Source organism: Pantherophis guttatus, chromosome 8 (genome assembly GCF_059756535.1).
Source record: "Pantherophis guttatus breed Tessera chromosome 8, ASM5975653v1, whole genome shotgun sequence".
In the NCBI taxonomy this organism is placed as follows: domain Eukaryota; kingdom Metazoa; phylum Chordata; class Lepidosauria; order Squamata; family Colubridae; genus Pantherophis; species Pantherophis guttatus.
In genome coordinates, this window is record NC_142070.1 from 31,174,100 (window position 1) to 31,190,319 (window position 16,220).

Here is a 16,220-nt window from a genome sequence, read left to right on the forward strand (position 1 = left end):
AACAATTTCCAAACATATGCAAACTTAGTTTCCTTTCAAAGGCATGCCAACTGTAATTTGCCTAGATAACTATTCTCTCATCTTCCAGAGTTCTAAACCCACCAGAAATCATTATCTTGCAGTCTCCTCATGGGGAGTAATTGTCTAGGACACTTGAGGCCACTTTCAAATCCTATCCATGTCCGAAGAGGAATTAATAAAAGCTCAACTATTCAATAATTCATTCTGCCGCAGTCATTGGTTCCATTTTTGTGAACTGTCTTCAATTTTCCATTTATTTACATGGAGTCCAGAACCAAAATTTCAAAGGAAATCAGGCGATCCCGTCTTTAATTATCCAAAAATTATGACTTCTAGCTTATGTAAGGCCCATTCATAATAAAAATAAATAGCATATGAAAACAGGTGCCACCTACCCCACTTAAAGCATAAGTTAAATTGTTAAGCACTGTTAAGTTAAATTGTATTATTTAATGTCTACATATCAGGCCACCTTGACTCCCATGTCAAATGGCTCCCCTATCATGACTTGTTGGCATTTAATTAAACATTTCCCTATAACCATAGAACAGGGGAAGAATGGATATAGAAATTCAAATGAATTTCCTGTGAGACTACATCTTGAATTGACTTATCAACTCAAAGTCAAAATATTTCTTTTTATCACTGGTGTCTTGTCTGCACATTTTGATAATTCAGCCTAATTGATATACATTCTATATATTAATGGAAATTGATTTTTATTTATTTTATTTATATATTTATCAAATTTCTATACACAGAGCTATAATTGCACTCAACAATGAACTAAAGGGCCACCATCAGTGAGCTGTTGGACAGCATTACTTGGTCTGTTGTGCGGATGTTTGGGTGGTTTAGGGGTGGGGAATTGTGGTGGGTGGGAGTGTGTTTGGGGATTGTTATGTGTGTTGGACCTGGTCTTTGGGTGTTAAGTGAATTTCGTTGTATGGGTATACTGTGTATACATGTACAATGACAATAAAGTTGTTATTATTATTATACACTTGCTTGATTGTGGACAATTATTGTAAAAGTATTATTTAATGAATAAACTATATTTTTGTTTTCAAAAGAACAAAGCGGAAAATATTTTTGAGATATGTGGTGTATTGATTTCTCTATATGGTTTCATATGCTAGATCAGTGTTCCCCAACCTTTCCAACTTGTTTGAGGCAGCAGTGGTGGGTGGGAGAGGGTATGGTTTTGCACACGTGCACATGCCATTTTCACAAATGGTGCTTCACGTGCACACATGCTCACCTACCACTTCCGCACCCTGGTTCCAAAGAGGCTGTGGCTTACTACCAGGCCACAGATGGGGTTGGGGACCCCGTGCTAGATAATGCAATATGTCTGTAATTAAAATGCATATAATTACTTGGTTTTTTTTGTGCATTATAAACAATCCAACAAAAACTTTATTATGGCCAAAAAACAGCACCTAACAATAGACTGTAAAAGGGTATAGAAGTATAAAATTATAAGATGAAAGAAAAGAAATTATATCTTCTTTTTGCACTATAGATTTGCCGCAAGTTAAATGGTATACGGTTTACCTGCTGTAAAAGTGCCAAAGATAGGACATCAATGTCAGTCACACTGGAACAATGTTCAATTTTAAGAGATGAGCATCAATTGCACAAAGATTTCTTTATTCGAGCACTGGACTGTATGAGGAGGTATGTTCTTAATCTTCACTGTTTTCTATCTATTTACCATATTTTCAAGTTTGTAGATGTGTTTTAATCTACGTTTTCCTGACTAAGTCAGGGTAGAGTTTGAAAAAAGTGACGTTTTCATTACTTTCCCAAGCCAGGATCATATTTTAGATCTTTTAGTTTTTTTGGAAATATATTGAATTCTCACAAAGATTGTTCAGAATACTGCTAAATATACATTATGTTTTAATCATACTTTATTTCCCTTGGTACTTTTATGAGTTTCTTCAATTAAAGAAAAATACAGCAACCAAACTTAATTAAACTGGCACTTGATTTTTTAAAATTAAATTACTTTACAATTAGTTGTAATTATACAATGAATCTGATTAAATTAATCAAGATATGTAATTAGAAGAAGTAGCTTGATTTGCTTATTAGCAATAAATTTAAATGAAACAAAATAAAAGCTTGTAAAGGTCAAATTTATTATTTTCAAAGGAACTTGCATTACGTACAGTTGGTAATTTGGACAAGTGCTTAAAAACACATTTTTTAAACTAAGAAATAAACATTGTTTGCACTTGATAACTAACTCTTTTATACTGAATTCCAGATATCTTCTTTTATGGAGTTAATTTGGCGAGAATTAACTGATCATGCTTTGAAATCCAGTAGAAAATGAAAAAGTCTAGCCATTTATCAATATTCCTTGTTATGCAAAGAAAATATAACAGTTCCTGTTTATAAATTATTTGAACTGCATGCAGATAACTTGACTAAAAGAAATTAGGTATTCAAAGAATGCCCTTCTACTAAATGGATGAATTACATTTTTGGAAAAGCTGCTAATGACTATAATAATAAATCAGTGGGACCATAGAACAATTCAATTCTTTAGCTCTTTTATAAATTGCTAATGTTGCATGATACTATTTACACTATTTCATATATTCCATTATTGGCCATATATCTTATCCCTGTTTAGCTTTTCATTCACGATTGGCAATGCATGTACTAGCTTTCATGTTGAATGTGCTTATATTGATTATTGGTATATTTTATCTATTTAATCCTAAACTCTATTCATTTACAGCTACTCTGCTTTTCACACTCTGTTTGTAATCCATAAAATAGCATAGCTACTGTGGCTGAATAAAAGCAGTATATGGCTGCCCGTCTCACAAAAAGTGATTCTGGGTGGTGTATAACAATTAATAAAAACAATAAATATATAAAACTATCGTCATTTAAATATATAAAATATAAAAAACCATAAGGCACAAGAGAGAGTAGATGTTAACTGTTGTAGTTAACTGTTGTAGTGAAGCCATCCTAGAGTCTCATATTTTCTCCCATTTCTGAATCAGACTAAGCTACATGTTTTTCAGGAATTACTCCTGATGGCATGCACATAACACCAGAATGATAAATTTAAGTAACACCATTAACAAGTAATGGCAAAGCAATCAAAGAACTTTTAAAAAATAATCTGCAGTCCGTTATAACCTTGTATTAGTTTTTAGGCTTTTTCTATTAACAATAATACTAAGGGGGACTACTTTAAATAACCAATTAAACCATCCAAGGTTACAAAAAACTAAGCTCTGAATAATGATTTGTCAGTAAAATCAAATTAAGCTAGTTGTCTTTACTTTCCATAGAAAAACTGCTCCCATTATTTACTCTTCCATAGAATATAGATATGAGCAGCATTTTTTTTAGTATTGGGTAAAACTGCCATGAGAGTATTTTCACTGTTTATGAAAATGATATCAGCATATCTGCCCAGAGCTGATGCACTTGAGTACAGTTATAATTCTTCTGGATTTACTGCAAATTTTTGGAAATATTAAAAAGTTAGAGCTCAAAAAAAGAAAAAAAATTGTCTATATCCTTGAAGGACTTCTGCTTTCACTTAATCTGTGGCATTTAAAAATATTCTATAAGTATGATCTAAAATAAATGCTACTGGGCAAAATATATGTTTTTTTCCTTTATATGATTGTTTGATAAAACATTCCTTTAAAAAGTTTACATATTCAAGAATGCAGGAACTTGGTTTAAGTTTTTAAAAAAGTCCTTTGGACTGTGCAGTAGGAAAAGCTTATCACTTTCTGAAAAACTTGAAAGCATTCTTATGGAATCAAAGCCAAAGCAATGCACCATTTCTTACTATTACAATTTGAAATGGTGTCAAGTAGTGATGATTATATTAACTAGGCTAACAATGATCAGTTGTAATTATTGTCATATGCAGGTCTTGGCATTTTGAAAACAGCATTGCAAAATGAACCCTCTCTTGTAGTGATGGGTTTCAAAAAATTTTACTACCAGTTCTGTGGGTGTGGCTTGGTGGGCATGGCATGGCTTGGTGGGCATGGCAGAGGAAGGATACTGCAAAATCTCCATTCCCTCCCCAATCCAGGGGAAGATTACTGCAAAATCCCCATTTCCTCCTGATCAGCTGAGACTTGGGAGGCAGAGAATAGATGGGGGCGGGACCAGTCAGAATTTTTACTACCGGTTCTCCGAACTACTCAAAATTTCCACTACTGGTTCTCTAGAACTGGCCAGAACCTGGTGAAACCCACCTCTGCTCTCTTGTCACTAAATGCGAGCTTACATCAACAGTATCACACAAAGCTCAACAATAGTAACATAGCACTTATTATGATTTAATGATAAATTATCATTCTTCAGGGTAGAGCATTCTTGGTATTTGAATGATAGCTTTTTAACCCCATGAACAATATATTAATCTTTGGTAATTTTGGAGTTTGCAGTGGTGATAGGAATAAACATTATGCAATTCAGTATAGAGATATATTAACATTTACAAGATTTTTTCCAATTCTGTTGAATTGGAAGGAGCTGTCTAGGAAGTCACCAGGAGTAAACACAGACTCAAAAAGGCACAAAAAAGGAAAAGAAAATAGAGCATTTCCCCAATTTCTTAGAAAATAGCTCCTAGAATCACTGATATTGGAACTATAATTAAGGGGAATTAAATGGTTCAGCAAAATATTTAATTGTCAGTAAGTCAGATATGAATGTCATTGGCAAAAGAAATGTATGATAGTGTATGCTACTTGGTTAAAAGGTTATCTACATTTGGTGACATTTCCTGATTGATGCAAATTAAAATAAGTTGTAAGTAAACCTTTGTTCATAGATACACTTTCTTCCAGTGAATTATAATTAAACATGGAAATCTCAAACAATTTAGATTGGCTTCTGGTTTATACTTTGGAAATAGAAATACTACTGTTTAGAAGGAAAATGGAGAAATGAGAACTTAGAATTAGTGAATTTTGCATTGCATACAAGCCTGCTATAAATGCAACACAAGTTTGGGAATTAGACATAGGCAAAATCTAAAGCTTGGCATCATTCAAAACTAATCTTAATGGAAAAAACCCCTAGTTGTTTACTAGCTTACAAGTTAATTCTGAGAATCCAGAAGTGGATTTTCTGCACTTGTATCGATGTCAAGCGTCAGAGAAATCAGGAGATTCAGGTAGTTCAAATGAGCATAAAGATTTATTGGAAGTTTAAGCTCCCTACAAAAATCTGAACTACTAATGGTCAAGGGAAATTAGCGGGGGTTAAGAAAGGAATTCAAGATGGGCTGGACTTAGTTCTCTTCTGGACATACAAAGACTCATGATTGATTATGTGTTTGACCCCTCCCTCGGGCTCAGCCTGATCATCTCCAACAATGAAAATCTGAATACCAAAACAAGCTGAATTCAACCCTTCAGGCACATTTCCATTCTCTGAAAGATAAAAAGGAACATTATCTATTTCATTAAATGTCAATATAATAAATAACCATGTGTTTCCTGTATGATACTTATATGTAGAAGTGATATTATTTGTCATATTAATCTAAATGTTGCTGTATTTTAAGATATGAATTTATTTAAGTGTTTTATTCAATAGTAGCTTTTATTAACTATGCTTATTTCATGATCAACAGATTGGATCAAGCAGTTTAGAATTCTACAAATTTGGGGAAGTTAAAAATAGTTCCTCACGGTCAAAAATTTGGAAACCACTGCTCTAAAGTTGCCTCATCAATATTATCAGGAGCCATATGCAAAAAGTTTGCATAAAGTCAGTCTCCAAGTATATTTAATATCATGAATTCACCAAATGTTATTAAGAGAGTAATTGAAAGCACTGGTATTAGCCTTTAATTCTCTTTCCTGTTAGCTGTAGATTCTAAATATTCTATTGTTACTATCTCCTTGCCATACATGAATCCTAAAGGGGTCATTTTAAACATTTCAGCATTTTTGAATTTTATTTCTGTGATTTAAGACCATAAAATTAAAGTTTATGGAAATTTTCAGTCATCCAGGTCATAGTTATCCCAAAGGTGCTTTTTCAAGAAACTACTGGACTTTCTTGTTTTTCTTTGAAGATGTTTCGCTTTTCCTCCAAGAAGAAGCTTGGATGAGAAGTGAAATGTGTTGAAAGAAAAACAAGAAAGTCCAGTTGCCTCTTGAAAAAGCACCTTTGGGGCAACCATGAAATTAACTTGTTCCTACTGTCCTAAAGAAGTATATGTTCACCAACCCTGGTGAACTTGCAATTCAGAAATCAATTAAGGAAAAGCAATGCTAATGAACTTTTAAGCTAAAGGAGATTCTAAGGAGGGAAGTCTATTCCATTATCTCTTTGGGAGTTAGAATAAGAAACTGATGTGATAGATAGTCTGCCCCACTCTCTGCTGGAAGACTCCAATGATTTATTTGCTTACTGAAATTTCTGTGCTGCTCAATTCCAGTAGGCTCTGAGTATCTTATGAAATTTATTTATTCATCATTTTTGTGTGGCTACCCATCTCACAAGAGCGTAACTCTATCTGGTTTACAACAATTAATTAAAAGAAGAACCAATAAATATATTTAAAAAACCTCATCATTAAAAAAAAACTACTTAAAAACACACAAACAGAGGATGAAGTTAGCCATAGTAAGGGAGCTATTGCAAGATATTCCCAATTGCTGGGGACCCCCAGGCTTGAAGGCATCGCCAATTCTTGAGGGACTTGTGGAATGTCATAAAAGATGAAGCTAATCTCACTTCTGGGGGTAGAAATGCAGGCACCATGGAAAAGAAGGCCAGCCTCTTGAGACTTGCCAAGTGTAATTGTCCTATGATAATCAAATTTTGTACTATATTTGAAGGGCAAAGGAGGTTTTATTAAAGTAAAAATATAATCGAAACCCCCCACTCCCAATAGCTTTTTATTCACAGCATTTTTTCCAAGCAAACACAAGTAAATAAAAAGACCACTTTGGGAGAAGTGAGGGCAAAACCATCCCTCAGATTAACTGGAAAGACCGGAAAGGAGATTAACAAACCAAAAGAGCATTTTGAAAGTAGAAGGAATACTTATGAAGATATTAGATATCATCTAGATACAATGAGGTTTCTGTATTCTCACTCTGTTAGTATAAGAATAGTTCTATTTGCTCTACATCCTGAAACGCCTTCCTAAAAATGCCAGGGTAACAATGTACATATTTACCCTAGATTTTCTGCTAACATTTATTTAGTTTTCTTTGCCAAACTTGGCTAGTTATGTTAGCTATTTATTTAAAACAAATAACTGAGACAACTTCATATGCTAAGATAGTAGAATATGACGCCATATTTATAACCCTCTGGTTAGATATATCTCAGTTTTTATATTAAGATCCCTAGAAATATTCAGCTATATATACTTTGGGGAATTGAATTTTGAAATCAATTCGGAGCTCTTGCTTAAGTATCCTTGTGTATGCATCAGCAATTCTTTTCACAATTTTGTATCTTCTTTGAAGATATATAAAAAACCTGATTAATGTCAGATTAGTATGCCATCAGAGATACGTGCTTGCACAAGAGATTCTGTGATTCCATATTCTATTATTTGCATCAGATTTGACCATGATAAGAAATATTCTCATTGTTTTTAACTTAATTTTCTCTGTAAATAAGAAAAAGTCAAAACCCATGTATATGAGCACTTTTTAAAAAATCCTCTTCTATCACTCCTCTTTCAGGGAATGATTTATTGTATTAAATTGGATCTTGCCAAAACTCAATTTGGGATAAATTTAGCACATACTTGTTAAAGCTGTTTAACATGCGGCAGAAAATTCATTGATCTAATCTTATCCTGCTCAACAGTTATCTAGTTAGAATTTAAATAATTTTTCTTTCAATCAAAAAAGGGCCACAGTTCTATTGAAGTGCAAATTACTGTGACTATATTTAGATTAATTTAATTCAAGATTCTGATATTAAATACCTGCAATACAGTTTAATACTGATTTTATAGGTTATGATGAATGAAGCTATGTATGTTTGTATCTTTGTTCTTTGTTTAAATAATAGTTCTTAGCTTGTACTTCAAAATACATGCTTCATATTCCAATAATTCAGTTTTGCAGGCCAGAAAATTGACTGCACCAAGATCAGAATTGTAGTCATACATATGTGAATAGCAAGTCAGCAATTTTCTAATTTAAGATCAGTTTCTACTACTGAGCTATAACACTGCACCTAGTCAGTTTATTTCTCATCTCTTCCTCATACTAGCTAGAAGGTGAAATTACCTGAAATTATGATAGAGTTAAAAAGATACAAAAAGGGAGGAGGATGGCCATACCTCAATTCTTAATCCTAAAGTGTTTTTGTTGTGTGATGTCGCTTTGTTGAAAAGCAATACAAACTAGAAAGTTGAAATGCAACAATATTAGAAAAAGCTGCATGTTCCCCAGTGTGTACCTAATTATTTTTTGTGCTGGAATCTTGTGTTTTAGACTGATACGCTTTATTACACCAAAAGGCAGCAGCTTAAAATAACATAAAGATGGAGTAGCCATTAATATAATTTAAAAAGAAACAAATTAAAAAGGATGTGAATTGAGTACAATAACTGAAGATGATAAATTACAAATTTTACAGTATGTAAGTTCCAATTAAGCCTAATGGCTTGTGACACAGTAGTCAAATTTTAGCCACTTTCTTGGAAATATCAGTGAGTAAAAACCACGTTTTTCTGTTAGTTAGTGAATATTTTGCCATTAGAGAGGTTATCAGTCCTGCTGTCCAATCTCTTTAATTGGCCAACCCATGAGTATTGGAACAGCAATCTCAATTTCAATATCCGAACAGATACATCAGCTACTTGCTTATTCTGCTTCTGTAATTGAGATGTTCTTGGAAGAAATCCTTGTTACATTTCCTTATTAACACCATCGAGGAGAAGGCAGCTAGGTGTACCAGAGTGAATACCCTTTACTATGAAAATACAAACATATGCTTAGGTGTAGATAAGCTTGAAACAGAAGGGTTGTTAATTTGTGCTCAGTAGCAATAGTTGAGAAGGAGGGTTAAGGATCTAATTTTCTGTCATTATTAATTTGGTGCTTGAATTTATTTCTAGTCTCTTAAGGTTTTGATTTTTAAATGTGTGACATTTTTATTTTCCTCCTTGATTTCAATTATTAGAAAGTTCTGAATTTGTTATTTTACTACAGCCTTAAAAATGCATAAATAAAAATTAATATAAATATATTTATGTGGGCATGTAGATACTTGTGTGTGTGTATGTGTATTTATACACACGCACACTATAGTCCCGTTAGACAGAAAGCCAGTAGGGTAACTTTTATGCCTGTCACTCTTGCCAAATCTCGGGAAGAAAGCAGGGCAAACACTTCCAAAATGTTGCCAGGAGGGAAAATTGCCTCAACTTGTCCATACAGACACCAAGAGTCAAGTTTGACTTGAAGATATATATGGTCTGTCATATTCCTATTTGTGACAGATTCGCTTAAGTGATTTTTAGCCCTGTTAAGTATGTCCTAGTAATAGAAATCCTGAGAAAACCTGATTTAAGTACGGCAATGAAGAATTGATTTTGCCATTAGTGCCTACTCTGAAGAACTCTAGGATTTAAATTACCAGTGCAAAAAAATTACAATTTCAATTATCTATTAACACATCAACATTTGCCATGATCACTTGGTTAGCAAAATACCATATTCTTCTTTCTGAGCAAGTTGCTCAGCTAGCAGATTTAATATCATTTGTTTGCAAGCGTGCCTTGCAGAAACTAACCGTTGTTAAGAGATTAATTGCTGTGATCCACCATAAATCCCACCAGCACTGAAAACTACAGTGCATTCCTTTTATGGTACTGGAAAAACATTCATTAAATATTCCAGATTCTTACTGAAAAGAAATCATAAAAATTCTGGAAGTATTTGGAATGATCTAATTTTGACAATTATGGTGTAAGTGGGAATGATTTGTTTTATTAAAATAACATCATAACAATTATTCTTAATAAGGTTGTTTATTCATGTAACATTTATATATATATTATATATATATTGCAATGCTAAATTCCAAAATGATTAAAGAAATTTCCGAAGATAAACCCAACAAACTACATACATAAAAACAGATAGAAAGCGCCAACTGAAATCTGTTTTACAGATCCAAGCTTTGGATCTGTAAGGATTGTCACCGTTGCTTATGGACAAATCTGGTGACAATCCTTACAGATCCAAAGCTTGGTAGAATAGCTCCACTTTGATAGCCTTCCTAAATACCTACAAAGAGGGCACTAAATGAATCATACATATATAAATTTTTAAACCATTTTTTACATGACAAACAAATGGGATGAGCCAGTCCCATTCAATAAGATAATTTTTAAGATATCCAGGTGCCAAGCCATGAAGATTGGTTCATAGTCAGTGGTGAAATCTAAAATTTGTTACTACCGGTTCTGTGGGCGTGGCTTGGTGGGGGTGTTATGTGACTGGGTGGGCGTGGCCATTTTTTTTATTTTTACTCTTAAAACCATTTTTTCTGCAACCTCTTCGGCAAAGAGGTTGTAAAAAAAAATGCTTTCAAAAGGCTCTGACCATCAGGCAACTCAGCTTGGATCATCAGAGGCATTTAAAAGAAAAAAGGGTTTTTTTTTAAAAAGCCTTTGACGATCCCAGCTGAGCCGCGCAATCATCAGAGGCTTCTTTTTTTTACTTTTAAAAGCATTTTTTCGGCCAAAGAGGTTGTGGAAAAAATGCTTTTAAAAGTTTTTAAAAAGCATCTGATGATTGTGCGGTTCAGCTGGGCATTGAGGGGGGAGGGATTTTTGCTACCGGTTCTCCGAACCACCCGTCTCCATCGCTACCGGATCGGGCGATCCAGTCCGAACCAGGAGCATTTCACCCCTGTTCATAGGGTAGAAAACGGTCCCCAGCCTTTCCAGTTCCACGGACCTGGAGCAAGTGGCAGTGGAACGGGAATGGTTTCATGCGCACAGCCTAATTATACGCATACAAAAATGGAGCTTTGCATGCTGATCCACTGCTTGTGCAGCCCAGTTTCCAATGGATTGCAGACCGGTACTAGTCTGTAGACTGGGGTTGAGACCCAAGGGGTAGAACATTACTTTAAATTGTATTCGAAAATGTATTAGTATTGAATGCATTACTTGCAAAATTAATGTTACATAGCTGTAATTGTTTTGACTGCCAAAAAGTGGGCTATTGCAATTTGCACCAAATGAAGTTTGTTTTTGAAACTGAGTCTTGAAAAACATCCCTATATAATATACATTGTAATCTATTCTTAAAGTGGTTAAAAGGTTAAAAACTAGTGTACACACAAATATTTTGATTAACGCTTCTCAGATCCTCACTGTCTACTGATATGCCAGAACTAATAACAAGTTCAGGAGTCCTCCGCTTCATCAGTTAGCACCAAGGCATTTGGATACACAGTGGTGTGGGGCCAAACAGCATCTCAGGCTCCATATACTGGTTTCTAGGTTAACCCAGGATAGAATTTTATTTCTGCATATCATTTGCCTCTAGATAGCAAAGTTATAATTACAGCAACCTAAATTGCCCCAAATTTAGATCTATGATATGATTACCTACAGTATATGAGTCAAGCCATATATTACCAGGGACAGATCCATCCTTCCTAAGGTATAAATATTCCTCAGCACAAATAACCAGAAATATTACAATAAAAATTGAGCAATAATTCTGGAAGCTCACAAACCTTGGCCATCTTGCAGCAAAATGGATAGCAGATCAACAGGAATTCCAACTCTGTAAAGCCTAGCTTCAACTACAGGAAGCCTGTCATCTGTAGCTTATGTTCCTTGGTCACCGCCATAGTGTCCATGTGTATCGTTGCTGCCCTTACTTCCCTGTCCTGGAGTCATGGCTCAGAAGAACTGAAAACCTGGGAGAGCATATTTCATAACAGAATGATAATTTTAGGTTTCCTAACAAAGTTTCAACACAGGTCCATTTGTTCATCCAGAACTAAGTTATGGAAGTTCTTTTCATAAATAGACCTGGGATAACCAGTGGCAGTTTGAGTCCAAGGCAATCCAGCTCCCTGATCGTTGACTAAGAAAGGAAACTGGCACAAATTGCTGGGTTTTTTTCTCTTTAAATGGCCAATCGCTGCCTCTTCCTTTTGGAAGCTAGACACTCATTGGGTAGGAATGGGAATTTAAGAAATGTACCACCACATAAGTTCTTGTTTTCCAGTGATTCCTACATGGCTCCATTATTTCTAGCACAGTGTTTCTCAACCTTGGAAGCTTGAAGATGGGTGGACTTCAACTCCCAGAATCTGGGAATCTGGGAGTTGAAGTCCACCCATCTTCAAGCTACCAAGGTTGAGAAACACTGTTCTAGCACATTATCCAAGTATGTTATTAATAAAAATTATATTAATAAAAATGATAATGTCAAAATATATGTGGAGCATATGCTCTCTTATAAAGTATTTTCTTTGAAGATAAGAGAATTGAATCTACTTCTAATTCTTCATACTTTCATACTTTTGCTGCTTTCTCCTTTACTTTGCAATAAAACCACATTTTACTAAACAGCCTGCAAGTGATAACTGAAATCTCCATGAAGATTTTCCAGTGAGGGATGTCTGAACTGTAAAATAATTTCAAAAATTTGCAAGAGTTTTCTTGCAATGAAGCAGGACCCTGAATTACAGATAGTCTTCAACTTTCAACCACACTTGGGCTCAAACGTTTATTGCTAAATAAGGCAGTGGTTATGTAGTTTTGCACCATTTTAATGACCTTTTCTGCCACGGTTGTTAAGCAAATCATTGCAATTGTTAAATGAATCATTGTCATAAATTAACTCATTAAGGTAATTAAGTGAATTTGGCTTCTTCCATTGACTTTGCTTATCAGAAGCTATCTGGTAAGGTTACAAATGGCGATGACATGACCCTGGGACAGTGCAACTATCGTGAATCCCAACACAAGTGGATGAGGCTAGATTTTGAATGGGAAGTCAATGATTCAAGGACATCCAGCAGTTGCAGGATAAGTTAAGATCTGTGTATAGAGTTCCAATAGACAAACTAGCATTAAAAACAAACCTTATCCATCCATTTTAATTCCTGGTGATGCCAAAAACTCTGTTGCATATATATACTTTTTTCCAATATTGAAAATCTTACCTTTATCTTTTATCTCCAATTCATTATATTTCAGATTTATTTTACTCCTTTGGCGTGAGTTATTTCATTTTGAATTACACATGCAATTTTTAATGTGGCAAATAATACCAGTGGGAGGTTTTGGATACTTGTTTTTCCTTTTGAAGAATAGCCCTAACATGTGATTTTAAAAAGAATGATGGTCAAGCCCCAAAGTAGAATTATGTAGTATAGATTTGTAATCCTGCATGGCCATTTTGTTGTTGGAATACCAAAGTATTGCTTTTCTCTCCTATTAAATGGTCTCTTATTTGTTCCTAACTTCCCCTGTTTAACAGCAGACAAACCCAGGGAGCACTGAATGAATCGGATGATCCCGAGACAGGCTGTCTAACTGATAACAAGCCAACTTCTCGTCACTTCTATCCTGTCGCCTTGCTGCTTGTCAGCTCACACTTGCTGGTTGTGTGGCTTATTTTAAGTCTTGCTTTACTATTAGCGAAATATCAGTAAAATTCACTTCTGTTTGTTGCTTTTTTTAAGGAACAAGGACACTTTAAAATTACACATTGTACTATATTGTACATTCTTGGACCCTCAGACTAGTTCTTAAGAAGCCAATGTCTTGAACTGCATACATTCTCCTTTTCGTCCCAGGAATCAAGAAAGCATACTGTGCTCAATTGATTTAATCTACCGTCTAGCTCTAGCAAATCTTTTCACGTTTCATTAGTTCTAAGACAGCCAATGTACATTAGGGTTTCTTGATCAGATTTGACCTAGTCATGAAATATGATTCACCCCCCTCTAATCAAATTCCAATTTAGGGGATTGTCAGCACTTTATTTTAATTCAGGACAGATTTGCAGGAATAGTTATTTTTCCCAGCATAATATTTGTACTCAGGTGTGAAAATTGCCAAATTCTACTTTACTAGATAGAATCATTCCCTTTAACAGAGCTATCTTTGCAGTTTTCATGCCAGGAGCCACATAAAATGATTGATTCCTTGTATGAAAATGTAATGATAAAACCTCCAGCATGATTATATATTTTTTTTCTGTGGTGATTGGTCAAAACATGTAAGAAGATAGAGGAAAATATTTTACACATTGACATTTAAAATTAAGTTAAATGTTCTGGGTAAGGTCAAAAGATTAATTTTCAGTGTGCTATTTTCATTATTTCTTGCTAGTAGAGTCCTTCTGTTTTAACAAATAATTTTAGTATTCCTTTTAATTATTTGTTGCATAACTAACTCTTTTTTGTCAAGCCATCTATGGCATACAATAACTTACATTGTATAACGTAATTAACCTGTTTGTAATTGTTGCTTTTTCTGCCTTTTCTTTACAAAATCCGTCTATATTATTTTAAACAAAGTTTTCTTTGCATTTTGTTGGCTCTTGTGAATTTTGTACTATGTATGAATCAGCATCCTTTCTTTGTACAACAGAAAGTTGATTTGGGCTCCAAGAAAGTCATGTTTTTTTTTCTTTCATCATAAACTTAAAAATGAGACAAAAGTGGACCTTTTCTTTGCAAATTTATAGGGCCAGATTTCATTAAAAAATGCCTTATTCATGGAACCTGCACACTTACATGTAAACTTTAACATGTATGAATGAGCAAAAGAAAACCAATCTGAAAAAAAGTAAGATAATTTTTAAAATAAATATATTTCTAATGCTAGAGTAAAATATATCATAAAATATAATATCTAATCAAGCCACAGTAAGAAGAAATATATATATATATATATAAATCCCATAACCTACTTTTGAGGGCAATAACTGTATTGGCCTGGCCTTGGATCTAATTCTGTAAGATGTATCATCACTTGTGGAAAATATATTGTAGATTTATCTTTGTTATTTTTACTTCAATTGTTGCTAAAACTCTGCAATGTACAAAATAAAACATATTTATTTATGACTTGTTTCACGAAGTTGTCTTTTTCCCCCCTCTGCACTAGACAAGGATGCCGCATAGAAAATGTCCTGAAGAATGTCAAATGCAGAAAGTATGCTTTCAACATGATTCAGCTGATGGCTTTCCCCAAGTACTACCGGCCACCAGAGGGAACATATGGAAAAGCTGACACCTAACCTCTTAGACAAAAATGCCCTTTTGAAAGTTTGCAGGATTACACAGCTCCACTCATTAGATAACGCGCATATGTTGTGTGTGTTTTACAGATTGGGAGGATGCCTTTAAGCAGACATACCTGGGATTTGTTTTATCAAACTGTACCATCACTCAAAAGAAACTTCAGTATATATGGTATATTGAGCATCCAGGCATTGAATTGTCCGATCAAAAAAATACAGAATTTCCATAAAATACGATGTATATCATAGGCTCACTAGAGTTAAAGGTTTGATCCACAGTCCAATAAGATAAATCATAAAGCTGTCTTAAAATCTAGCTCTTGATATTGCTTGCTGGAAGTAAGAGCAAAGTCAAGTTGCTACTTTGCTGTTATATATAAAATTCATAATAGAATTTGAAGGAAAAAACAATCTTTTATTACTTTGACTTATTAAATATGTGGAGATATTATCACATTTTCTGGGCTATTTTTGCAGTTCCATTTATATTTACTTCTAGCTTTTTCTTTTAAGTTCATTCATGTTGGTGGCATGTTGCAATCACCCTGTAAGCAGAACTAGTGTTTCTTAACTAAAAGAGCATTAAAGACAGTCTATAACAAAGATGACCACTAGAAACTATTCTTTTAAAATACTGAAAGCATGAAGGGAAATACTGTAAAGAGCCTTTATTGGTAGCTTAAAAGAATGTTTACATTTGAATAAAAGTTATAGGATCTTAATAATGTTGGAACTGTTAGAATTAAATACTGATCAGAATGAAGGTTGATTGTTGACGTTTTGGTTAATCTTTTGTCATTCATGCAAGTTTAAATTTTATTTTTACATGCTAAAAGGTAAGATTTATTTAGAAATTAATTTGTGAATGTTAATACAGAATTGGAAAAAGTGCCTTTTGTGTAAAATACAAGGTTAGTGTAA

At 34.0% G+C, this 16,220-nt stretch overlaps 1 protein-coding gene across 11 annotated transcripts in view; it reads left to right on the plus strand.

The window, feature by feature from the left end:
* The window catches only part of INPP4B (inositol polyphosphate-4-phosphatase type II B), a 216,057-nt gene extending 200,307 nt beyond the window's left edge, over nucleotides 1–15,750 (plus strand). For 5 of the 11 annotated variants that reach the window (XR_015729072.1, XM_060686852.2, XM_034401282.3 and 2 more), the window contains 2 exons: nucleotides 1,547–1,701; nucleotides 13,527–13,711. Coding sequence is in view for 9 of the 11 variants with exons in the window: in XM_060686852.2 (XP_060542835.2) it covers nucleotides 1,547–1,701; nucleotides 13,527–13,701 (330 nt within the window). In the remaining 2 variants the exon portion in view is untranslated. Of the gene's footprint in view, nucleotides 1–1,546; nucleotides 1,702–13,526; nucleotides 13,712–15,163 lie in introns of those variants that run through there. The other 6 variants (XM_087874550.1, XM_087874552.1, XM_087874553.1 and 3 more) reach the window with 3 other exon arrangements.
* The last annotated feature ends 470 nt before the right edge of the window (nucleotides 15,751–16,220 follow it).